We start from the raw sequence: 25596 nt of genomic DNA, 5'->3' as shown, positions 1-25596 counted from the left end.
ACCCTACCTCCAAGTACACAATCTAAAAAGTCACCACACACCAGGAAAGCCGTTGGGGAACGGAAGAGGGGAACACTTGCGTAGACTTCCAGCAGGGCTGGTGGAACGACACCGCTTCCCTCTCGCGTCGCGCTCTCGCAAAGCGGGTGGGGGACCTGAGGGGTTGAGAGAGCCACGCTTCCCCCCATGTTCTTAGCTGACATCAGTTCGATCTGAGAGTGTAGCACTGGAGACGGAATCTTGGTGTGCTGGAATCGAAAAGTGGAAGGTTTCAAAGGCAGCCCCCCCAGCCCCGCTCCACATCTTTAAAGGATCGGGTAGCAGCTAACGAGGGAAGGACCTGCTCTGATGGAGATCCCGGAAGGCTACCACCAGCCGGCCACCAGATATCTGCCTCCAGCACCAGTGTTGGGTTGGCTGAGGATGATGGAAGCTGTGGTCAGACCTTACTGCAGGGGCACTTGGATGGGGTAGTGACCTGACCTTGGTAGAAAGCAAATTCCTGCCCTTTGAGTATTCATGGATTTCAGTGTCGGTGGCACCCTAGAAGGCCGTGTGGCCCCAGAAACTGCCGTGTTCACTGAAGAGGGAGATGCCGTAATGGATAGCCACATGGTTGTTGTGTCGTTGTGGTCCTTTGAGTTGCCGAGTAGATCACCTGGCTTAGCTAAGAGGTGTGTGTGCAGATAAGCAGATGATTTAGCTGGGCACATGACACATTCTCACAGAGAATGAGAAGGCAGACCTGCTGGTTTCCATTAGAAAATGCAAGCCCAGGAGGGGCTTGGGTATTGTTCTTCAGACAAAGAAGGGCCAAGGCCTCTGCAGTTTGGTTGTGCGTCGCCCTCCGTCCAGCCTGTGGCTCGGAAACAAGTCCGTGTCACTGGCACCACCGCTTAGGGGGCTTGTGCAGGATGCGGCCGTAACAGGTTACTGAACACGCGGTGCTCTCCAGATGCACTAGACTGCAGGCAGAGCGCCAGGTACGGAAGGGCCGCCCGAGAAGTTTAACCCGACGAGGCGCCCTGCCGCCAGGCCTCCCTCTCTGCGAGAGGCTCGCCAGCAGCGCTTCTTGGACGCGTCTCCCGACACAGAGGTGTGCTCGAGGCAGTCGCCGTAGCAGCCTGCTCCTCCACCCCGCCCACCGCACATTTTGCCCGTGGTCTCCTCTCTCGGACTGTGTTTCACGCCCACTGAAGGCTTTTCCACTTCTCTGCCAGAAAACGTAGGCCTTGGGAGCGTTGCGATCCGCTTTGCCTGATGACTGGGGATTTTCTGTTTGCTGCAGGTGGACAAGCTGGATGCCTCAGAGTCGCTGAGGAAAGAGGAAGAGCAGGCCACAGAGACACAGCCCATTGTTTATGGTAACGGCCCGCTGGGTTCTGCGGGGTTATTTTCCGGTTTCACACGGGGCACGCGCAGGGGCCATGCCCACAGACCCACACGGGTTCCACAGAAGGTGGTGTCCGCTCCCCGGGGCCATGCACCTTCTCTCCTCCACGGGTGGTTCTGTTCCGGCTGGCTTTCGTGTTGTTTCCACCTCCTTTCTCGGAGGCCAGGATGCCTCCCGCTGAGGCTTTCTCCATGGCCAGAGGCATGTGGATGGGTTTCGGCTTTGGCCTTGTCCCTTTTGTGCCGCCCATCTCTGGAACGGGGGGCTGGAGAAGCTTCTCCAGAATAAAATTTGGATGTGAAGCCCTCGCAAGGGGAAGCGGGCACGACTGCCGTTCCGGGGGAGGCAGCCCTTCTGCCAAGATGCCCCGCGCGTGATCTACGAGCCAGGTTAAGCTGCTCCTCCAGAAACCAGCGTGAGCTCGTCACACAGGTTTAATCGTGGCTGTTTCGCTCGGCAGGAACTCCTGCTTCTAACTGCCCGCCTGTTTCCCTTTCCTCCCCACCAGGTCAGCCCCAGCTCATGTTGACAGCGGGCCCCAGCGTCGCAGTCCCCCCGCAAGCACCTTTTGGGTATGGCTACACCGCACCTGCGTACGGGCAACCTCAGCCTGGCTTTGGGTACACTATGTAATAAGGCAAGTCCAGAGCCAGCTTTGATTCGCTGCAACTCCACCGTCCCTCCCACTTCAACTCGACAGGGAAAAACCTCGGTGTCCTTGTAATCTTTACTTCATGAAGGACTGCGTTTTCGTTCGTTCCCCCTTCCCTCCACCAGCGCAAGCTCCTTAAATCCCACTTCTGCATAATCCTTTTTTTTTATTCACATTCCATGTCACTTAGATCTTGCTCTTCTTTCAAATGAGAATAATTTGAAATGTTCAAGTGGGGCTTTCTCCCCCCTCCCCCCCCTTTTTTTTGGCAAGACTGCATCTTGACATTAACGGCAGTCTTCTGTGACTATTCCGATTTGCACTCTGTAACGTTTAAACTCTTATCGAAACTCTTAAGTTCAGTGTATGTGAGCAGCTTGCAAATATGTACCGTCTTATCCTAAAATGCATTTAAAAGTCTCATTGTATATTCCGAAGGAGGTGGAAAAAGCTACAGCGGAAAGAGAATTGTAGTTGGAGTTGAAACACTAATTGGCATATCCTGCCCCAGTCGGATCGCTTAGCTCTTAAAAAAACGATCTTAAAAAGATGCGTACAGAAACATTTCCTGAATATTGAAGAAACAAACCTAGTAGAGATTTCCCTCTTAACCTGTGCAGGTTTGCAGTTAGTTGTAGAGAGAACTCTAGCATTTGCTCACTCCGTATGTAAACAGACGACCCTTCTCTTGTGCTACTGTACCCTGTGCTTTTTTGTGGGGACCATTCTTACTTTCCATTGAGGAACAAGAGGGAGCAACGTAAATCCAACCTCGCGTGTATTTGACTAACCCTGCCTTGAGGTTTGTGTTTGTTGGGTATTGTGATGTTCAAGATCACTTTTTTTCTTCCCGAGTGTACAGAAGAAAGAGAAATTTGGGCAGGACGGGTGCAGGGGCAGAACCCAATTGTGTTCAGTTTTGTTTGTGCAATTTACAATGGCTCAAATTGGAAAAAAATAAATTACCGGACTGTGGACATACTCTATAGTAGTTTTTCAGTATGTATCTCTTTTCAAACTCCTTTTCCATGTACATGCTTGGCCTCAAAATAACAAAAGGTTGAACAGTGTTCTTTGGGTCAAAAGGGAGGGACCAGCAACTTAGCAAAATACCAAATTGTTCCTATGGAGATTATATTGGCAGGTGACTTGCACTGAAGAGATTACTTGAGATGTGTCTGATAAATACTTGGAACTATATATGGGATAGGAGCAGGATGAAGGCACTTTTCAGCATTTGGCTACAGCTGGGCCAATGAAAGCATCTTCTATCCAGGCGAAGAAAAAAAAAAAAACCTCTTTAGGGTTGTAGTTTTGAGTGTTTCCAGTTTAAAAATCTGGCAAAAAAGATCATGTTATAGGTATGTTAAGTTGCCTTAATATATTTAGCTTCAAAATAAAAATGACTTCAATGTTCAATGCTGCTTTGAGTTACTGTCATGTTTGTACGCGCAAATGATACTCAGCTGTCGGAGCAAGCAATCCATGTAATTTCGTGCAGTTTTAAGTCTGTCTCCTATAACTCAAAAGACAACGGGCAAATAAACACCAGTTGGCGTGATGTATCTGTTAGAAGAAACCAGAAGGTCCCTGGTCCAACTCTCTCACCTGACATGAAAATATTAGGTAACCGTGAGTCGAGTATTAGGTTGTGGTGTTGGCAATCTGGCCTCCATGGCCAGTTGCAAAGAACCTACGCATGGGAGTCGTCTTCATGTGTATCCTTTCCACCTTAGCTAGGCCGGGGGTCAGTGACCAGCTCAAAGCTGCATGGCTGAGCGAAGAAGACCAGGACCCAGCTCTCCCAGCTTGTCTCCATGAACGAGCGCCTCCTATAAATACTGTGACTTTGAGAGATGGGTCTAAACTCCTGCTTGGAGTACGGGGTGCGTAAGGCTGCTATCTCAGTCCATGCAAGCTCCCAAGGTCGTCAGCTAATTGGGAAGCCAGATTTGTACTCTGCCCTCAGCTCCACAGAGGGAAGGGCTCCAACTGCACTTCTAGCAGCTTCCAAGATTGTCACATCTCCTTAGATTACTTACAAGTTGCTCCCAAACCAAAGTCCCTGTGCTGCTTAAAGGGTTGAATATAAAAACAGAACCAGGTTGGGCACAGAAGCCAGCAGAGGGCAGCCTATATTCAATTTCCACTTTTCTTTTTTCTGTTTGAAAGGCTGGACTTGATCAGAGGCTGCTAAGGAAGAAACACAACATGCCTCGTTTCAGGAGGTTGCATCAGATGCTTTCTTGCACGAATGTTTCAAGTTGAGGCAATTGCAATGAAACTGCAGCGGCTGGTTTTGATGTTGGTCTGCTCTTACTCTCCCACAGTACTGAACAAACTCCGTTGCCTACTTTCTTGTGAAAAACACCCAAAGTAATTCTGATTCAGGTCTGACAGAATCTCCCAAGTGCACAAAGCAGTAATGGTGGGAACTTCCCAGTTGCAAATCCAATTAATTCCCTTTGCAGGGAGGTGTTCCCAGTGCTGCTGACCTTGTCTGCTGAGTTGACTACTCGGACTGAGACTCTATGCTAAGACAGCCCGCAAGGAGGCACAGACAAGTATAAATTTTGCCAGCAAAAAACCCCAAACCAGCCGTGTCGTGATAGCTTAGCCTAGCTGACATCAGCCTCCACTCTGCAAAACAGCATGAGCACTTTCGGATTCCCACCTTACGCCAGAAGAGTATTTCTACCCCTGCACAGTGCTTCAAGTTTGAACCCTGTCTTGCTAAGCTTTTGCCCTTCCAGACTAAAGATTTCAAAGACCCAATTTCTCAGGTTTCTTAAAAGAAAGAAAAACCTCATCAAGAATGCACCACCTGCTTTCTAGATACATAAACATAAAGCTCATATTTTAAATAGCTTGAAACAAAAGAGCACAGCCTGGTAAATATGTGGGGTGTTTTATGGATACCAAATGTGAAAAGAGGACAATGGGGAAGAAACATGATCGCATTCAATAGTCATTGGGTATTTGTATGCTTTCCCTTTTCTGGTTTAAATTCATGCTGCCAATTTCCATTGTGCTGGGCATGCCCGACTCAGTAGAGTTTCAAATGGCCAGACACTTTATCCACAATCTCAGCCAATCCTGGTCCGATTCCCAGGACAGTCCGGGAGCCTGGGGCGATCTGAGTGCGGCCTGCATCCTGGATTAAGCTCACCGTCAGGCCAAGCCCTTGAGCTTCGCTGCGGAGCTGCATGAGGGTGTCCTCATCCGGAGCCCTGAGCACCACCTTGGGCTGCCCGCAGTACTCCCACTGCCTCAGAAGTTCGGGGTCGCGGCGCTGAACTTGTTTGTAGGCTGAAACCGCGGCATGGGAACACTGGGCAGCCACTTTGCCTTTCCCCATTTTCAGGTCGTTCCGGACAACGATCACCATCTTGAAATCTCCAGACTCGCCCATCACGCTGGCTTCGTTGCCCAGTTCGCTGGCAACGGGGGCCTTTCTGGGTTTGGATGGCTGGATGAGGCGGGCGCGGATGCTCCAGCCCAGGCATACTCCGCAGGCAACTCCAGCGATTATGCTGAGAAGATCAGGCTTGGAAAGATAATCCATGGCGCATCTGGAGATGGAGGGTGGAAGAAACGTTTGGAATGTTACTAGCACATTTGGAAAGATGAGACGTCTCGGCCTTCACAATCAGCATGGTGTACTGAAGAGCTGGGGAGGGGGCTGCAGCAAAGAGGTGGAAAGGTCCTGCTGTGCCTGCAGAAAATCCCAGGCCAAGACCCGGGATCTCCAATAAGGATTAGCAAAGACCCTTTCTGGCAAGTCACTGTTACACGTACTTAAACCACCTCATCTTACCCACTTTACAGGGCTAATGTAAGAATGTGAATATTCTCCATGTGCAGAAAAGAAATGCAGAATGAGGACAGGTTCATTGGAATGTACTGTTCCGCTCCCGATGCATCTGAAGTATTTTCATAAGGAGAAACTGTTCAGTGATCATACAGCCTAACCCAAACCCTACTAAGAGGCTGAAATATACCTGCCACAATAGGGATTTCCAAAATATCCACTTCCTGGAGATTTTATTTTGAACAGCTCATTATATTCTACCCCTCCTGAACAACTTGCAGATCTCCACACCTTAAGAAGCTTGCTTTTTCTAACCCTAACCCTAAGCTGGGCCTTACCTATAACCCTAATAGGGGGCAGACATAAAGCTGTCATAATAGGGATTTCCAAAACACCCGCTTTCTGCAGATTTTTCTACACGGTTCATCCTTTTTGCCCTTCCTGAACAACCTCCAGGCACAGGCAGCACAGAGATAAAATACAGGCATGCTTGCATTTTCTTCCAGCTTTCCATGGGCAAAGGAGAAAGCAATGTTTTCATTCATGCTTGGAGGTACAATTCCTCTGTCTAACAAACTAGCTGCTGTTACACACAGACATGCATTCATGTCAGTTTTCTTTTAATACAGGTACGTAAACCCAAGTTAGTTTTAAGCAAACAACCGATCAGTATGACATACATAATATTTATATAAGTGGAACTAATTGCCGACTGTCACCGTTAAACATACCAGGTCTATTACCCTTTGTTGCCTCTCATGTGTTTCTGGATTTTACATCCCTGGGGACACAGAACCATCTTCACTTACGCTTTGGAAAGGACACGGATGAGAGAGACCAGTGCCGAGCAAGATCAGCATTTCTCCTTCCATGATTAATTTATCCTGCCTCGTTCAGAACTTTTTATTTCCGCAAGCATTTAGCTTGTTGAGTTGATGGGGCACAGATGAGCGAGAGGAAAATGTTTGCTCTCTGAAATTACTAGCCATGCACACTTCCCCATGATGAAGTATACCTGAGATCCTGCAGCCCTACCTCTTTAAGGCTTACTGTGGTTGTCACTTCTCCTTGGGACTGCAGTGTTGTTGTTGTTGTTGTTATTGTTATTATTATTATTCATTACTTTTCTATACTGCACATAGTCAATGCTCTCTGGGCAGTTCACAATATTAAGTCACCCATCCAGATTTCAAACAGGCCTGACCGTGCTTAGCTACCAAGATTAGGCAGGATCAGGCACTTCTGGCTTTGTACTGGTTTCTTGTTAGACATATTAGCTTTTAGTCCTGTTTAGCATGCGCTGTCAGACCATGGGATGAACTTTTCTGTATTTTAGATAGTTTTTAAAGGCCTACAACTCCCAGCATGCCCCAGGCAAGCACGCATAAGAATTCTTGGCTGGCTGGAGCATGCTGGGAGTTCCTGGATTTTTCCTGTCTAAAGCTTGGCACTGTATTCACCTCTGAGGCCTGCATTTATGCCATCCTTCGTGGACAGTACCTAAACTTAATTACTTCTTTTAATTACTTAAGACTTCTTTTCTTTTGTAGCTTTTCTTTCTTTTATAACTTCTTTTATATCGTTTATATTTTTTAATTATTTTATATTATTAATTTTAATTTTATATTGTCATTTTTATATTGTATTTTCTTGTGCTGTAAGCCGCCCCGAGGCTTCGGCAAGGGGCGGCATAGAAATGTTATAATAATGATAATAATAATAATAATAATAATAATTAGCACAGACACACATGGACTTTAAACACCAATAAGCAAAGATGGGGGGGCGATCTTCCGCCAGCAACCCCTTTCCGCCCGCATTTCCTCCTCTGGCATAAATCTGCATCGATTCACTTATCTTGACCTTATCTGCAGCCTTCCCACGACCCAGGCCTCCTGCGGGTGCTGAGGGTCGCCGCCGCCTTCGCCACGCACGAGGGCCCGCCTGGCCGCCGCCGAGAGGGAAGACCCGGCAAGCCGGCCCCCGACGTCATAGATGCGGCCAGCCAATCCTGGAGCCCCGCGTGCCGCCACGGCGCCCCGCCCTCCCGCCGCGTCGCACGCGGGACGCCCCCGCCCACCGCCACGCCTACTCGCCAGCGCGTGGGGCGGGCCAGGCGTGACATGACAGCGCGAAGAGCCAATGGGGGTGCCAGAAAAGGCGCCGGGCCCAGGCGTCCCGCGTTTATTCTTTGGACTCTTACCCCTTCCCGGCTTTCCTACGCGGGGAACACGGAAGCGGGGGGCGGGGAGGACCGGAAATGACCGCGGCAGAAGGGCGGCCGGGACGCGGCGAGCAAGAGCGGCTTCCGGCGAGGGGCTGAGGGCCCGCCCCCGACTTCCGGGTTGGCCCGCGACCAGGCGGCGAGAGCGGCAGCAGCAGAGCAGGAGCACTTGCCGGCGTCGGTGGCGGAGGAGCCGGGGCTGGACGGAGCCGCCGCGCGGAGGGACCGGCGCTGCCGCGTGTGGGCCCGTCGGCGGGAGTGGGGTAAGGCGGGCGCCTGGGGCTTCCGCCGCGGGGGCGTACGGGTCGCCCGGAGGGACACGGCTCGAGGGGCGCGCGCGCGGGGCCCCCTCCCCCCGTCGCGCCTGGTCCCTGGGAGGGCGGGGGCTTCCGCGGCGTGGCTCCCGCCGCCTCAGAACGGGGGGGCCGCCCGGGGAAGGGGGAGCCCCTCGTTCCTGAGGAGGAGGAGGAGGGGGCGGCTGGGGTCCCGAGGCGAGGCGGTGGCCCTCGTGTGGCCTCGCTGTGGAGAAACGTGGGTGGGCCTGGGGTGCCCCCCGTGGGAAGAATCGCCCTCCCATTTACACGCCTTCCCGGCCCGAGGCGGGGAGGCTGCGTCCGCCGGTGGCGCCCCGTGGGGGGAGCTGAAGCCAGGAGGCCCCTGAAGGGCACCTGTTGGGGAAGGCTCGCACCGGTGCAACTCGCCTCATGGCGCAGTAGTGACCGGCACCTGATTATGGTGATTATTGCACTTCTGTACTGCCCATAGCCAAAGCTCTCTGGGCGGTCTCCCGAGTCCCTGCCCGGGGCTCTAACCACTGCGCAGCACTGCCTCTCAAGGCCTTCGCTTTCCCTCCCTGCTTCCCCTCTCTCTGTGTGTATGTACGTATTGTGTCCACCCTCTGTCGGTGTTTTGTGCGGTCGTGGTGCCTGTTACGGTTCTCCTTTCTATTCTGGCTGTATGTTGTTGTTTCACTTGGTGGTCAGCCCCCCTGGCGACTTACGTGGTGGCGCTGATCCTACAGATAAGTGCAGCTTTTCTGTGAAAGGAGCAGGGTTTTGTCCCTGGGGGGTTCACAGCTGAGAGAGGCCGACAGTGTGCGGGAGGCAAGAAAAGCAGGGGCTGAAATTCTAGTGGAGGCTTCGAAGTGCTCCTGCGGTGTTTGGTTTCACCTTGCCGTGAAGCTGTGTGTGTGTGTGGGGGGGGGGGTTAATTGCTGAGCAGAACTGGCTTTCCTAATTTGTGCCTTGGTGGGGTAATCTTTGGACCCAGTTCCAAGGAAGGCTCCTCCTCCTCCTCCTGATGATGATGAGGATTTGGAAAGAGGCGATTTGCACAGATGCAAGCCTTCCCCAACAGGTGCCCTTCAGGTGCATCCTGGCTTCAGTGGGAGTGGATGATGGGAGTTGTACTCGAAAGCATCTGGAGGGGAGCATCAGGCTGGTGAAGATAGTAATTGTGGATATATTTGAGAAAGGAGAAGCCTGTGCCCAACTATTAAAGGTCCAAAAGCTTTGCTGTGGAGTGCAGTGCAGTGCACGTCTCTACATTGAGGAAGGCTGTAGGATCATGGGTCATTCACCATTGGGGGAGAATGCTTCATTGTCAAATTCGTTGGTTGTCGCAGCTGAGTGCGGTGAGATTTCGAGAAGCTGCACCTCCCCAGGTTCCCTTTTTGGGTTTTCTACAATGACTGGAGGGGTCAAACATGGCAAACACAGTCGGAAGTTTCACCCTGCACTTTAGCCATCCCATATTATTATTATTATTATTATTATTATTATTAACATTTCTATGCCGCCCCTTGCCGAAACCTCGGGGCGGCTTACAACATAGGTAATACTTGTGTGGTAACCTCACTCACCCATTTCTTCTTTTTTTCCCCTGGAGAAGAAAAGATTCAGCCTCTCTCTGGGTCTGTCTTCCCCACATTTACACCCAGCACTGTGGTGCCAGTGGTTGTCTCCATTGTTGAGAGCGGCCAGAATTATGCCATGTCTAATTTTCCAAGCCTCTCCGGTGTATTTCTAGTGCTCCTAATACAGGAGTTTTCCTTTTGGATTCCTCCATTGTGGTAGCAAACCAACAATGAAACTTTGAAGGGGAGACATTAGGATACCGGGAATCGCCCCCAGGGAAAAAAAAACTGGTGACTGGCGTCATAGCAGCCTGCTTTTCTGAAAGGGCCAGTTTCAGGGAGAAGGCATCCATGCATCCACTTGTCCGGACCTTTCCACCTGACCAGTTTTCCTTTCTTCTCCCGTTGTCATCTGCTCCCTCTAGTGCATGAATCCGGTATTGTTTTTGCAAAGCCAAGATCTGAACCTTGCTTTCTAAGAAAGATGCCCCTGCGAAGGCATGAGGACACTTCTAAGCAGAACAAACACGGTTACAGCTTCAGCCATACCGTTGATTTATGTATACTGTTTTTAAGGGTAGTGCAGAGGCAGGCATCGCCGCTGAAGAGCAGACCTCACAAAATGTGGACAAGGAAAGTCCCGAGCCTTGAGATTGATCTGTTTGAATGTTTACCACAAAACTTGGTTTGTGTTCTCTCAGAGCAGCAGCCCTGCCAGATTAGGCATCAGTGGTTACCTCCTCAGATTATAGATATGTGTCAAAGATGACACTGGCGTGTATAATACAAGCATAATAAGGAACTGGGGGGAGGAGATTATGGTATAAAACAGAAGGGTTACAGGTCAGTTAATTAAGAGGCTTCTGTCACCTTAACATTCCTTTATTCAATGTGAAAATGTGCCCAGAGACTGAGGATAACATTCTGTGCATGTTTGGACAGAAGGAAACCCTATAAATCAGATGTAGGGGTTTTTTTTCCTGTATAACCATACCTATGATTGCACTAAAGGTATGTCAGTCTTGTGTTTGCTTCAGCTGAATCTAATTTTTTTGCTGATACACCACATTGGCTTTTAGGGTGAGTTATCATTGCTGAATGGAAAGAAGCTGCTGGGGTGGAGTGCAATTTATTTTTCCTTGTAACTGTTGGGTCTGACTTGTGAGGAACTGAATTCATGAGCTAAATATACCTCTTTTCACTAAGGGGTGGTTAGAAAGTCACACCTTTCTGAAGCAATATTTCTCAGAGAACGAATTGGCTATGCTGCTGCTCCAACTCAGATTAAAATTGGGGGCTGTGTTTAGCTTTTGGATTGGAAGCCAGCGAGCCCAAAGCACGGATTCCCCAGGGCTGTAACAGGCATGCTTCTCTGGGCCAGCAGGAATATTTCTGTACCAAAGTAACTGAATAATCTGAAAGCATCTGGAGTAGAGGCGGGTCAGAAATAGCTGCTCATGGCCGTGGAGGCGGATTGCTCAGAAGGTGTGATCTGGAATTTTGGGATTCCATCAGACGGGCTTCCGAGATGTGCAGTGTGATTTTGCAGGGCAGGTGCAAGGTTAGTCTAGGGGGAAGGGCCATGTCTCCATGGCAGAACACACCTTTACCTGAAGAAGGTCCCAGGCACAAACCTGGCATCTCCAGATAGGCCTCCATTAAGAGTTGCCACCAGTCCACGGCTCCTGTCTAGATGGACCTGATGACCTGAATTGAAACATAGGCTGCTGCTTAATGCCTGCGTAATCTGAAAAGCCTCTGGAGGTGTGGTGGAGTCTCCTAGCCTGTCGTTGGAAGGGGGATGAGAGCTACGGTATGCAGAGGGGGGGTGGCTCTGTTTTCAGCCACCCTGGCAGGGCATTCCCCCCGTGGCTTCCCGACTGATTCATGTTGGCTGGTGTCAGAACAACCTTGTGGGAGCTAGGCCAGCAGCCTCTCTGGCTCGATAATGCTATTTGTTGACAGTTCCAACACAGGATTTCCCAACACGGAAAGTCCATTTGGGAAGAATGATGGAGCCACTTGGCAATTGCCTGTGCTCAGCCAGAGTATGCCCATGTGTTGTGCAGCCGGGGGAGGGCTGAGAGTTGACCAGAAATACTTCGATGCAGAGATATTCCTGCTGGCCCGGAGCAGCATGCCTGTGGCAGCCCTGGAGAATCGCTGCTGCGGGCTTGCTCGGTCACGGGGGAATTGTCAATGGGCCACTTGGCCCACTTGCGCGAGTTGCGTCATAGGTGTGTGGCAGAGTGAATCTGGTGCATGCAGGACTTCTCTGGCATCCCCAGTGGCTGGGCAAGCGCATTGCTCAGGAGCTTGGGGACTCGCCTCTGGCTGAAAGTAGGTAGCCCTAGGCTAGCTGAGCCAAAATTGAATGGACTGATGAGTTTCACGGCACTGCCAGGGATTTAAGCAGCAGCACTGAGTTTAGGTGGCGTTGGCGAGATTAAACCAACTTGACAGAGGAGGCTGTGTCTGTCAACGGCTCTCTGATAGCTCGGCAGAATCGTGTGCCTCCGCATACCAGTTGGTCAGTGAGGGCAGGCTGTAGGGAGCCCGCATGGGCCCTTGCGTTTGCCCTGGAAACTCTGCTCCTTTCCTCCCCAGTAAGGCCTGTTTAGTTGTTGAGCCTTTTAAAAACCCTTCTTGCTCTGTGATTTACCATAGCGTCGCAAAACGTCAGGGCTGGGGGCTACATTCCACCTTCCTGGCACCCTGAGCCAGCCTTCTGCCCCTCTCCCCAAGCAGCTCTGCCTCTTTCCCCTCCCCACCAGCCATTTGGAAGCTTCTGTGTGCTTTCCTCCCATTCTGAAAGTTGAAATTCCTCTCCCAAAGTTTAGTTACCAGCAGTAGGAACATTAAGCTAAAGCCTGGTGGCCTTTTTTTGGGGTGGGGGGCAGTTTGATTCCAGCCGCTATTGGAACAGTACCCTTGAATATTCCAAGGTAGAGTTTGGTCTCGGGCAGAAAAAGGTTCCACACTCCTGTCCCCTGGCCCTCCCTGTTGAGCGCCAGTCTCCGCCACATACCAAGTAGGGTGCTGGGATTATTCTGCATTTACAGGTGGTGCCACGGGAATGGGGCATATTGCGCAACTGAAGAGACCATGCCCCCCACCCAGACTTCAGCGCCTCCTCCAAGAGGAAGCTATTGCAACATCTGTAAGCCTAAGAAGGAGAACACAACTGCTCATACAACATGGGAGGGGGTTTTGATCCTGCCTCTCAGTGGCAAATTTTATGCCATATCTGTGCTGTGCTGGGACGTCGCTTGGGAGCTCTGTGGCATCGGTGAGGATTTGGGGAATTGCAGTGCTTAAAAAAAAGGGAAGCTGCGTACTTAGCAGTGTGTTGTTTACATGAACAGCTAAGCTTCTCTGGTAATGGATCTTGGGATGAAAGCACACCTGTTGTCCCAGGGGTCATCTAAGGACACACAACATCTGCAGCTTCCTTTTCAGAGGGTTGCTTGGCTGAGGAGGGATTGCGTTTTGCATTCTTCAGGTGGCATGGCCCTGCTGCTCTTTGCAACAACGAAGGCTGCCTGGTTTGGGGAAATGCATGGGTTTTCCTTGGCTCCTGCAGTACAGTAGTTAGAGGCCCTGAAAGTGTGCCAAAATGGATGTCGTTTATGGCTTGGGACCTCAGGGAGAGTACCTTTCTCCATGTTCAACTTGCCTTGTGTGTTGAGATCACTGAGCAAGACTCTACCAAGGGTGCTGGCAACCAGAGAGAGCCTTTTTAGTGGTGGCATCTCAGTTTGTGGAATTCTCTCCCTCAAGAGGCTCCTCTGCTGCCCGTTCCTATTATTTGTTAGATTTATATCCTGCCTTTTTTTTCTTTTTTAAAGAACTCACAGCAGCTTACACCATTCTCTTCCTCTTGTTCTCAGTCTGTCCTCACAACAACAACCCTGTGAGGTAGACTGGGCTGAGAGTCTGTGACTGGCCCAAAGTCACCCAGTTGGCTCCATGGCCAAGTGGGAACTAGAACCCAGGTTGCCTGTGTCCCAGCCCCATGCCCTTAACCACGGCATCACTCTGGTGCTCTTGAAAGTTTTCAATTCTTACTGTTTTTATCTGCTGCTTTTATTTGCTCGTCAGTACTGTTTGTTTAACATTGGAGTGGACCAATATACTGATTCAAATGTTAATATTATTTTGAGCCACTATGGAAGCTGTTTGACTGAAGGCTTGCAGGGTGGGTATAAATGCATAAACTATAAGGGGAATTCTTTGAATTGTGGATGAAACAACACTGGACTTCTAAAGTAGTCACCTGAACAGACACCTGGGCAAGGAAGAACAGGTACCTTCAAACGTTATTTAGGTGCCACAAATTTTAGGTCAGGAAGGACTAATGGAGAAATCTTTGGCTTGTAAATATGCTTAGCAGCTTTTACCTTGAAGATCAAATCGGACATTACCCTCTCCAGACTACAGCCGTCATAACCCCTGACCACTGGCTTCGGCTCCCACGGCTTTTGGCAGTTTCAGTCCAAAATATCTGGGGAGTGCTAGATTTCTGGCTCCTAATTTATCCCATTGAAGCCTGCAAGAAAACACAGAGAGAGAGGAAAACTAAACCCCTTTGCTAAGTGTGCTTCTGAACCAAATAGAGATTTGCAGGCTTCTAAACTTTCCTTCAAGGGGTGAGTCGTGCAAGTGAGTTGCCACCTCAATAGAAAACTTGTAGTCCTTTCGCTCACCAAAGCATTGCATTCTTGGGTCATTCCATGCCACTTTGGAATGCCTTTCAGAGTCGTCCTGATTCTTGTTCTAGTTCTTGAACTAATTTAATTTTCCTTCCTTTTGGGTGATCATTATGCTAAAAATATCTGAGTTCTTTCTTTGTTTTTAATAGCTCATTAAGAAACCCCTTGTCTTAACCTTGCAGAACTGCACAGGCGCATTTGCGTCTTTGCTCGGTTCTCCTCTCTGGATCTCAGAGAGGGCAGTAAACTTTTCCTCTGCGCTTTTTAGACAGCCAACCATTCGGTTTGACCCTCCAAGACGAAGGCACCTAAGGTATATTAATACGTTATATCCTATTGTGACTTATTTGCGGCTCATTTTAATTTGGCAACTTGCGCATAACCTGTCGCCATTTATATGTTAGAAACTCTGCTTGGCAGCTTTGGGGTTGGGGCAAGGACACCCAAAATCCTAACTCACCCAACTCCTAAAAATAAACTCTGATGGCTAGGAATTTTTAAAAGTTTTACTCCCCCCCAGCTCTGTTCAGGTGCATCTGAAATGTTAAGATATTTTGTGTGGGGTTGGGAAGCAGGGGAAAGAGGGGAGAACCTATTGTTTTAATTATAGAAGTGTGGTTCTTTTTCGCTATATCCTATGGTTTTGTTGAGAACAATCCTGTTTTCTAAGAAATCATGATTGTTATAGCATGCTGCTTTTAAGTCGGGCTCTAGTAAGTTGATCAAGAGCTGTTTGATTAGAAGATGTCCTGAAATGTGACATTTCCAGCATCGTTGGTCTTTCACTACAACAAAGTGTATGATTAAGTGCGCTCCCTAGAGCAAGGGTGGTTGTTGTAACCTGCATTCCAGGTTACCGGTCCATCAGCACCTGAATTTGGAGAAGCCAAGTTTTTAAACTCTTCCTGTTGTAAATGTTTTTGGCGCTGAGGCCGGCCGGCCACACCTTGCTGCGTGATTTCACTGCAAAGTGACAGCCCCGGTTTCCCCGATCAGTCTTTGCCGACGTTGCAAACAATGCCATTTTTCAATTAGCAGCCAGTATCTTCCCCAGAGGAATAACACCATGAGATTTATTAAGGCTGACTAGAGCATTGTCGAAACTGACTGGTCACAAAGAACCGCTTGTGGGCAGAGGTCCGTGTCGGTTTCATGCAAATAGTGCCAGAAACTCAGAGGTTGAAACAATGCTGAAGCCTCTTGCTTCTTTCTCTCTCCCCACTCCTACCACAAAGGGAATGTTTCAGATCTTTTGTCTTGTATTTGCACACAAAGTCTTTGCAGGGCTGAGCACTTCTGCTGGAAGAGAACCGCCTGCAGTTGGCTCTTTTAATGAGTTGGTGGACTTTGTGGCCTGGTTCACATGCATTGGATCGTGTGATCTGTGGCAGTCAGGGTGGTTGTGATTGTGAGCGTCGGTGCACTCGCACACCGGGGCTCGCTCATGGCAACGCGGTCGTCCCGTCCTTCCGTCTAGTGCTGAGCCTCTCGCTCTCGGAACCTCCGAAGGGCAGAGCAAGTGTGAGGTTGTCCTGTCCCCACCGCGTCTCACTTCCCGGCTAGAGGGGATCGTGGCCGGTTGGCCTTCCTGCCCTCTCCAGAAGGCAGTGAAATAGTCCTCCACCAGGAGAATGGCAAGCGGAAAGGCGGACCCCAGCTCGGAGAGGCTCACCCAGCTCTTTTGCTGTGGACGGACCTCTGTTAACACCTGTGCTTTGCATGTGTGTCTCTGACATCAGGTCCCTGCAAGTGGCTGATCTATGAAATGGCAGAGAATGACACAGATTGTGACCAGAGGCGCATAGGAATGAACAAAGAGCAACACAATGGAAACTTCGCAGGTATGACCCACGGATCGAAAACCCCTTTCATGTGCCCCAAGATGCTTTCCGTTCCTTTAACTACTGCTGATTTACCAATGGGAGGCACTAGACACTGCAGATGGTGCCCAAGGAGGGCTTCATGGCCCCCACCTGTCTTTTGGGTGTCATGTCGAAGGTGTGGGAGGTGTTCTCTGCCGTTCCCACGGGAACCAATGGCTGGAAATGGCAGGGAAGCGGCTGTCAGCTGGACTCGAGGCGGAGGCTTCGACAGGCGAGAGTGGCTCGAAAGTGGGGTGCGCCCGCTGCGGACGCTGGGGAACTCTCCTCCGCTGAAGGCGTCTCCCAGGGAGGCTGCTTGGCCCTCTGCCGAGTGCTCCTGTCCGGGTTTTCCCAGCCTGGCGTTGCCTATATGCCGTGGACGACAACTTCCAGCAGTCGTAGCTAGCATTGCCGATGGTCAAGGGTGATGAGAGTTGGGGACACCCCGTCTCCCCCACCTGCCCTCTCTGCTTCTCCAGGGAACAGCCCCACTCACAATTTTGGGCACTGTTTCGGCACCAGAAGGAGAAACAGTTAGAGAAGCAGTTTGATCAAGCCCTACATATGCTAGCTTCTCACCCTGTACGCATCTGAGCCCAGTTTCCTGGAGCTCTGTCCCAAATTTTTAAAACATTGTCCATACATAAATTACTGGGTTGGTGCACTTTTATTAATAATTTGGGGCCTATCTAGAGCTGAAAGAAAGAGGTGGGCGTTCAGTAAACCAAGGATTTAAAATCTGTAAAGCTGATTCGGCGCCTCTACTTCAGTCAGAAGGGATCTATTGTTGGAGTAAGGCTTATCATGCCATCTAGTCTTCGCCTCTCGTATTGCTAGAACAGTAAAAGTCCTCCCGGATCAATTCACGCTTCCGTTCCTCCTTTCACGGTGGCCAAGTTGGATTGGGAAGCGCATTTGCAATTTGACATGGTTTGATGAGGGAAATCCAGAAATAAACTTGGACGGAGGACTGCTCTTGGAAAGGTTCAGCATACACTGCAGCTTCTGCTCTAGGGAACAGAATGTTTGTATACTTACTCCAGAGAGAATCTAGCTGCAGTTAGTATACAACTAACTAACCTAACTAACCTATCATATTCCATGATATCAGATAACTTTACATAATGTTTTGCCTTAGAACACTGAAACCATAGGTTTCCAAGCTCAATTCAAGACGCTCGTTTTTGACCTGTAAAGCCTCACGTGGCAGCTAGGGATGGCAGTGCTTTATAAAATGCCTCTCCCAGCAGAAGCCTACCTGGATGTTGCGTTTGCCACCTAAGGCCCCCCTCCAGGTCTGTCCTCCAAGGGAGGCTCAGAAAATGGCAGTAAACGAGAGGGCCCTTTTGATGCCCACCCCCCTGTGGAATGCTCTCTCTAAGTCTCCCCGGTGCCAACATCGTTATCTTCTGGACATCAAATTAAGACCCTTTTTAAGGCATTTGGCAGCAGATGATGAGGTTTTTAATCAAACCTTGAACTTTTCTTGTTTGTTTATTTAAAACTTTTATATGCTGTCCCTTATGCATGGCATCTCAGGACGGCTTACAGTCATTAAAATCAAAATACAATAAAGCAATCCATAGCAATATAATAAATAACATATAACCAGTAAAAATAAATTAAATCAAAAGCGACTGTTAAACTAAAATACTAATTTTTAAAATAACAATTGAATAAAAAGGTTTTGGCCTGGCGCCGAAAAGAATGTAAGCTCGGCGCCAGGCGAGCCTCTCCGGGGAGCGCATTTGTGTGTGTCTTTGCTTGCTTGTTCATGCATTTGTATGTATGTGGCTTTTAATGTATATTGCATGTTAAGTGTTAAATGAAATGAAGAGGCACATGGGAGTGGCCCTCAAAATCAGACCATTTGTCCAGCTCTGGAGTGCCTCTTCCAATCGGTGGTGCCTTTCTGTCATCCCAAGTTTAGAGCATACAAGTATCACAAATAGCAAGTACCCCTATCAGCGCGGCAGGTCGTGGCTTCGGAGGCCTAGGGCCCCAGAGGAAAATCCCCCCCAAGAACTGAGACCGATGGTCATTTCACCCAGAGCTTGTGCAGGGCTGAGGGACGAAACCTGTCGTTTCCTACAGTGCTTCTCTTCTCTGATAATGCGCCCATTTTTCCTTCCTGCCCTCCCTCTGCAGAGCCCTCTTCGCTGAGCGAACAGAAACGGCGGGAGCGAGACGAGCGGCAGAGTATTGTGCTCTGGAAGAAACCACTTCTTACCCTGCAGTATTTTTCCCTGGAAACATTCATAAACTTGAAAGAATGGACCATAAAGTAAAGAATACTTCTCCTGACTGTTCTCCTCTTCAGGCAGTGGTGGTGAAAGGCCCAAGTTATAGCGCCCTGGTCTTCCCTTCCCTTCCCTTCCTCCTCCCATCTTCCCCCTCCAGAATCATTGTCCCACTTTTTCGTGTCTTCGTTAGTCCCCAGAAGTGGGGGAAATGATTATCTTTCCTCATAAAACCAGAATTTGGGGCACCTGTACAAACCTTTCACAGGAAATGCTCTGTCAGACAGCATGGAGTTAGTCTATGGCTGCAGGGGGCAGGAATGTGTGCCCCTCCCAGATGTCAGTGGACTATAGCTCCCATCAGGCCCAGCTAGTATAACCAGTGATGGGAGCTGTAGTCCTAGAGTACTAGTTTATGGAACTTACTACTGCAAGGTGGGCATCAGGATAACCCTAGATTTAAAAAAAAAGTGGGAAGAATTGGGCACCCTGGCCAAAATGAAGAGCGCTTAGTTAAGATCACTGGCTTGCATTTTGGATGGGCACTGGGGACCCCCTCCTGGGGGACCCCAGATTGCTCTCGTGAAGACCTTGGGATGGGGGAAGGGTGCCCTCATTCATCAGCACTCCTCAGCCTGGATGAGGCCAGGCTGGCGGTAAAGGTCCAGCCGGGTCGGAGCGTGGAGTTCTGGGGAAACATTTACTGCTTATGTGGCTTCCACGAATGTCTTGGCTGGGCAAAGTTCAGGATTATGTGGCTTGGGCTCGGAATGGCCAAGGGGACTTTGCTCCCAAGCCGCTTGTCCCCTATCAGGCTGGGCAATAGTTGACACCTTGACCCTTGCACTGCCAGACTGAGCTGGACTTGGAAAGGGCTGGGGTTTAGTCACATGCTCATGGGGGGATCCAGAGAATAAGGGAAAGACAGAAGCCTTTGGGAATGTATTTACTGCATTTGTACCCCATTTCCCAGAGGGGCTCCTATCGATAAAATTCAGAAGAAGAGATGACCCGCCCAGGTTTACAAAGTTGGTTTGCTAGAGCAAAGTCAGTGGCTCGGCTTTTCTGGCTGGCATCCGCCGTGTGGTCGCTGGACAGTCAGTGGCCCAGGGAAGCTCAGGGCCAAGGTGGGACCGCAGCCCCTGTCTCTCGAGTCCAGCAGCCAGATTACTGCCCGACACCGTGCTGGGCCAGCCTGTGGTGCCCCGTAGCCTTGCCTTCCTCAGCCTGGTCCCCTCCTGGAACCACCCAGCCGGGCTGGGAAAGGCCGACGTGGGAGGTGGGGCAGGCACAGAGACCTCAAGTGTCTTGCCTTGGTGTGGGATCTGGATTTCGATGGCCGCGGGGCCCTTTCCCAGGCCTGCGATTCTAACGGCAGTTTTTCTCCACCCCTCCAAGGCTGTGGCATCGGCGAAGTATTGTGGTGTCGCTCTTAGTGCTGCTGGCAGTCCTCACGTCCGCGTATTATATCGAGGGAGCGCATCAACAGGTAATGGCTCATCTGCTTCCACATGCTTTTATGCTCGTACGAATGCTTTCTCATTAATGCTCTTCTGACGAAGAATTCCTTCTCACGGATAAGCTGATAGCACCCCAAGAGGCACACATTTAAATAACAGGGCCGACCGCTGTGCTTAGCTCTTGCTCTCTCCCCCGTGGGTGACCTTTTAACTTCCCCTTTTCTCCTTTTTCCCTCCTCTCCAGTATGTGCTTTACATGGAGAAGAAGCTCTTATGGTGTGCCTACTGGGTAGGCTTGGGGATTCTGTCCTCGGTCGGACTTGGAACAGGTCTGCACACTTTCCTCCTCTACTTGGTAAGCAAGCGCATGGTGTGCGCACACCTCACTGTTTATTGTGTGTGTGTGTTCGTCACGGCTTTTCCTCACTTCGCACCCTCCAGATATGGTGGGCAGCGCTCAGCCAGGCTGGCGCGGGATGGTGGGATTCGCCGCCCCACACCTCCGAGGGGCGCCAGGTTGCGAAAGATTGTTCTGTAAGTAACTCGGCTGGTGCTGGCGGTGTGCTTTGCCGGCACGATCCAACCACTGTGCCAACAGCTAGCTCTGTGTCACGTGGAAATTTCGTGATGTGAGCAGACGGATTGTTTCATCTCAGGACAGTGGGCAAGACAGTGGCGGTTATTCAAGGGGATGTAAGAATGTAGGAAGCTGAGTGAGGTACTTGCCGTGGCATTACTTGGTTTTGGAAAAACGGTCTTGCCCAACCTGCCCAAACCCGCCACTGGGTGTCTCTGTGAACACGTCGAGACTTGAAATCATGGTTTAAAAACTGTGCCGAGGAGACCACTTAGGATTCTAACAACACTTTGTTCAGTGTGTCGCTTATCACGCTAGATGGAGCTGTTGTCCCAGCCGATGGTGCCAAAACTCTTACTTCTTGCATAGTTTCGGTTTTGCTTTGCTTCTTCCTGTAGCCGCTGTAAATGGAGATGGAACATGAGGTACAGAGAACCAAACTCTCTCTGTAATGTATCTTTTAAAGGTGAGGGGCCTGTTATATAGAAAGGGAATTTTTAACACTGCAGAAAAATAAATCTCACAGTCCAGGTCCATCTGGCAAAAGTGCCAGCTTGTCTGAAAATTCGTTCCTTTGGCTTGATTTTGATGGGTGAGAATTCTTTGCACTTGGCCTCACTTCTTTGCACTTGGCCTCACTCTGAATCTGCTCAGGGAAACTGGTCTCTTCTTTTGTGATTCATCTAAGGAGGGATGGAGAGAACCTCTCTGGGTGGTTTAAAGTAGATGACCAAGGATTCTTGGCACCTGACTGATTTAATAGTAGCTGCAGCAGCCTTCCCCCTGCCCCTCCATATGATGCTCCTGAAATTAAGAAAAATTGGAGTAAACTGGTGTAGATCTTGATGTGGAAAGATGGTTGGGCTGTGTTCACTTCTGGAATAGAAAATAAATTCCTGGGCTTAGAATGGCTGCATTTGAAATGCACGGCTTCTGCGGCTTCGGATCTCGGAGTTCTAGAAGACTGGTGATAATTCTGTATGCCTGGCCTGTGTTCACCCCATTTTGGTTAGCCTTCCTGTTCCTCATGCCCTCCCACTGCTTTGAACTACAACTCCCATAACACTTCCTCCTAGAAGCTGCTGCCGCGCAGCAATTTTGCTTCCCTCCTCACATATTAATGCTGACCTACCTGGCAGGGCCATGAGGGGGACTGCTGAAAGCGTCAGAAGCCCGTGGAACCCTCAAATGCTAACTGCAGCTTGTTTATTCTCGTAAATAACCGTCACGGTGCTGCGTTCTGCTGCTGGAAAGTGAGCAATCCGTTGGCCTCAAGAGCTGCTTGCCGGAGCCAAAGTGCCGAAAACTGCCAGCTTGCATGAACGGTTCCTCCGGTGCCATGCACTCGGTGTCCGTGGTTTTGGAGTTATCCTCGTTTCGCGGCTGGGGCTGGGATCTGCCACATGTGATGCCTTCACTCCTATTCTTTTGGAAATCCCCGTCGCTACTCAGCTCTGCATCTGCAGCCCGGCCGAGTCGAATCGTTGCCTCAGTGGCATTCACAACCTCCGTGTCCCCAGCAGACATAGTAAAAGGACCCCTCCGTGAGTGGCAGCCCCCAACTCCGCTGCTGCACCGCTCAGCTCCCTGGTTGGCTGGCTCAAGACAAGACGGTCCGGTGCCTGTGCATCAGGGCATAGTCTCCCTGCGGTCTTGCTCTTCTGCTTGTGGTGGCAGGCAAGGAAAGCTCATCTAGAGCTGGTGCTCATCACGCCCGATGTGGCTGCAAAGCGTCCCTGTGGTACCCGGATGCTTCTCCCTCCACCGGAGTGATGCAGGGAGGGCGTGGTCATGCCGAAAGTGGAGGGTGAGGCGCGCGCCCCAGAGGAAGCATGTGCAGCGCCGGCTGTCGGAAGGTCTGGAAGCCAAGTCGAGGGGATGATGTGTCAGCCGTGGTCTTTTTTCCAGAGCTGCCGGTTCCCGAGGCTCCGAGCGCTCCCGAGCCCATACAGAGCAATGCGAGCGGAGCAGAGGAGCTGTTTGTGATTTAGAAATTGGACCTGGAGTGAAATGTGTTTGACTACTGCTTTTCACTTCTTGAAATTCACAGCTTTGTTAAAAAAAATTATGAAAAAGATGTGCTGGGGAATAAAGTATTGTCCTAATCGTACTTTTCCTTATATAATAGCTTTTCTTAACTTGGCGATACACCCCACTTCCAGGTGTGTTGAACTATGCTTCCCATCATCCCCCAGTCAGCAAAGTCAGGCATGCTGGGTAGTGTTGACTGGATGTGTATTCTAACACATCTGAAGCATATAGTAGATTGGGGAAAGCTGGCGTGCAGCGAAGCGGAGTAGAAGGTGGAAGATCTAGGAATCAAGTACCATTTTCATAGATCTTAAGCACCAGGTCCTTCTTCTAGGTGCCCCTACTAAATGAACTGAGGAAAGTGGGTATAAGAGGGTGGTCTTAGTGGTGGTGCCCCAGGGAGCCTTGCTGGGCTCCTATATTAGGGTCTTTTCAGGAGCAGACGAACCTTTTTATTCTCCTAGGCATTGTGATGAATTCTTTTAATCTGGCTCTACCGTGTCCTAATGGTTTTATTCTTTGCTGCTCTTCCCGAGTCTTAGTTCTGTCTGTTCTGTTTTTATTTTTTCGGCCTTTGCTCATTTTGGAATTGCGTCTGTATGTTTTTACTGTATTGTATGTTGCCTGGAGAACTTTGGTGATTCAGCAGCAGTGCAGTACTGGAGTAAATGTCATTGCCGGGGCATCTGGTGTGATTGGTTTCTGGAGTGGGACTCAGAACAGAATACTTCCCAAATTTATTTTGAGATTGCTTTCCAGATTGGAATGTCATCTGATATTTGTGTTCACTTCCTCCCCCTTTTCCTGTTCTGCTCTGTGTACATTATTTTTTATTGTTGCATATTCGTGTAATTTTTTTTTTGTTTTATTTCATACCACTCCTTTAGTGCAAAGGTGACCTAAAATATTACCAGACAATCAATATGGGAGCTGTGTAGATTTAAGACTGAAAACACTGGCAGAGGGTGATGTTGTTTCTTATCATGTGCATCTTGGCTCCAAAGCTCAGAGGGAGAGGAGAATCCCCCTCTCTTTCCCAACTTCGGAAGAAAAGAGTTTCTCGTGCAACCTGTGACGTAGCGGGTGGTAAATTCTCTCCGCCTGGAAGTGTTTGAGCAGAGCCTAGGCTGCATCTGTCAGGGACGCTTTAACCCTGGATTTCATGCCCCAAGTGGTGGGTTTGGCTAGATGGCCTCTAAGCCCTCCACCCGCTTGCATGGTCATATGCCATGCTGAGCAAGGCCCCCTTCAGGGGACGGAGAGCACTGAGCTGGCACAGGCTGGCACATAGATTAGTTGGGGTCTGGCCGTCTGCTTGTGGCCAGGGCTGGTGGCCTTCGGCGCTAGAGTTGCCGGTGGCCTTCTCCTGAACCTCGAATTCTTTGCCAAAATCCACGTTGGGCCTCTGGCAAGGGCGATCTTCCTTTCTCCTGGCAGCCCAGTGGCTGGGGGGGAAGGGGGTGAGAAGGCGGTGGTGCAGAAGGCGACTGAGGGAGAAGGGGGCACCATAGCCCAACGCTGGCATGTGCTCCCAACAGGTGGGCCTCCCAAAAACACACCCCTCTCCTGCCTCATCACCTTTGGGGTTGTCCGGCTCCGTGTGTGCATGCGAACACGTGCACTCTGGCTTGTCTCAGCCGTCTTGCACAACCGTGGGCAGGCGTTCCCTTTTCTCTCCTCAGGAATTAGCCATGCTTTCCAGTTCCTCAGAAGAACAGCCATGTGGGAACTGCAGAGGACAGCGGAGGGCTTCTTAACCATGGCAGGGTATAGACGGGAACGCCATTCTTAGATTCCCGAAAGGATATAGGTGGTTCTGGCTGAAGCTGCCCCCTTCATCTCTGTATACATCTCTAGTGTGTCCCGTCATTCTCACCCTTTCTCCAAGCAGAAGAGCCCCAGGCACTGCAATAATTCCTTCAGCAACTCTGTCATCTCATTCGATCTTTTCTGCACATGTTCAGACTCTGCAGTCTCCTTTGTGGGATGCATGCCGCCACCAGAACGACCCGCGGCATTCAAAACGTGGCTGGATCGCAGCGCTTCGTCTGTGTTGAGGCACAGCGCTGATCTCGGGGGCCTGGACACTCTTTGCACCTTCAAAAAGGCAACTCACTTGAAAAAGACTGGGAACTGGCTTTCACAAGTGGACTTCTAAAAAGTCAAGGCTACTGCTCAGATTAAATTTAGGGCCTTTTTTGGCCCATTGACCATAGTGAGAGAGTTAGAACATGTGTTTGACTCGTGTGTTTGAAGGCGGCTTTGGACTTCCTAAACCCCATCAACCTTAAATTGCGTGAAGTGACAGGCGTCCCTCTTAACTTGCTAAAAGCATAATGTATTCTGCTTCTCAGTCCCAGAAGGCCTTAGAATCAGTCAGGTAAAAACGGTCCCCTGCCCACAGGTTTTCAGTCTAGAAAAGGCACGACCCAGAAGGAAACAGGAATGGGGAGGAATAAAGAAGAAAATTAGGTTTTCAGCAAGGCTAGAAGAATCTGTCAGTTTGGCGACATGGCTGTTCCTTTTATACGCTGCATCGCCCACATTTTCTTCCTCGGATGCCTTTATTCCTTAGCCCAAGGGCCTGTTTCTGAGCATGAAGTGCGAAGGCTGGATGCACCTATAGCGAGAGGCGTTGCAGCTCCCAGGCCACGAGTTGTTCTTTCCAGATGAGAAGGAGCTCTGTGCCGAGCTGGAGAGCGGCTTGCCACCCCGAGGCTCCACGCCGGGCTGCCCCCGTTCCTTTCCACTGGAGATGTTTCGGGATTCTGGAGTGTGT

The 25596-nt window shown here is 50.2% G+C and overlaps 3 protein-coding genes across 5 annotated transcripts in view; 2 read left to right on the top strand and 1 right to left on the bottom strand.

Moving 5' to 3' along the window:
- The window catches only part of CLTC (clathrin heavy chain), a 56746-nt gene extending 53282 nt beyond the window's left edge, over window positions 1-3464 (top strand). For both annotated transcript variants that reach the window (XM_044429831.1, XM_044429832.1), the window contains 2 exons: window positions 1289-1364; window positions 1902-3464. In XM_044429831.1, coding sequence (XP_044285766.1) covers window positions 1289-1364; window positions 1902-2026 — 201 coding nt within the window. In that variant the 3' untranslated portion in view covers window positions 2027-3464. The remainder of the gene's footprint in view (window positions 1-1288; window positions 1365-1901) is intronic.
- A 1473-nt stretch (window positions 3465-4937) lies between these two features.
- On the bottom strand, window positions 4938-7842 carry PTRH2 (peptidyl-tRNA hydrolase 2). Its single transcript, XM_044429833.1, has 2 exons — window positions 7720-7842; window positions 4938-5617 (listed from the first exon to the last, which is right to left on the bottom strand). Exon 2 carries the CDS (start codon window positions 5608-5610, stop codon window positions 5092-5094), a length of 519 nt encoding a protein of 172 aa, XP_044285768.1. The 5' UTR covers window positions 5611-5617; window positions 7720-7842; the 3' UTR covers window positions 4938-5091.
- Window positions 7843-8224: 382 nt separating this feature from the next.
- The window catches only part of VMP1 (vacuole membrane protein 1), a 76662-nt gene continuing 59290 nt past the window's right edge, over window positions 8225-25596 (top strand). The window contains exons 1-5 of one of the 2 annotated variants that reach the window (XM_044430141.1): window positions 8225-8343; window positions 16387-16488; window positions 18658-18793; window positions 20148-20238; window positions 20454-20564. In XM_044430141.1, the coding sequence (XP_044286076.1) occupies window positions 16413-16488; window positions 18658-18793; window positions 20148-20238; window positions 20454-20564 (414 nt within the window). In that variant the 5' untranslated portion in view covers window positions 8225-8343; window positions 16387-16412. Of the gene's footprint in view, window positions 8344-12868; window positions 13225-16386; window positions 16489-18657; window positions 18794-20147; window positions 20239-20453; window positions 20565-25596 lie in introns of those variants that run through there. The other variant, XM_044430140.1, reaches the window with a different exon arrangement.

The sequence above is a fragment of the Varanus komodoensis genome, unplaced genomic scaffold, assembly GCF_004798865.1.
Source record: "Varanus komodoensis strain SLA01 unplaced genomic scaffold, ASM479886v1 scaffold20_1, whole genome shotgun sequence".
NCBI lineage: Eukaryota > Metazoa > Chordata > Lepidosauria > Squamata > Varanidae > Varanus > Varanus komodoensis.
Note: the sequence above shows the minus strand (reverse complement) of the source record. Positions and strands in the feature narration are given on the sequence as shown.

Excerpts from the sequence above, each read along its gene's own strand:
- PTRH2 (XM_044429833.1), bottom strand. The coding sequence starts at position 5,610 with ATGGATTATCTTTCCAAGCCTGATCTTCTCAGCATAATCGCTGGAGTT.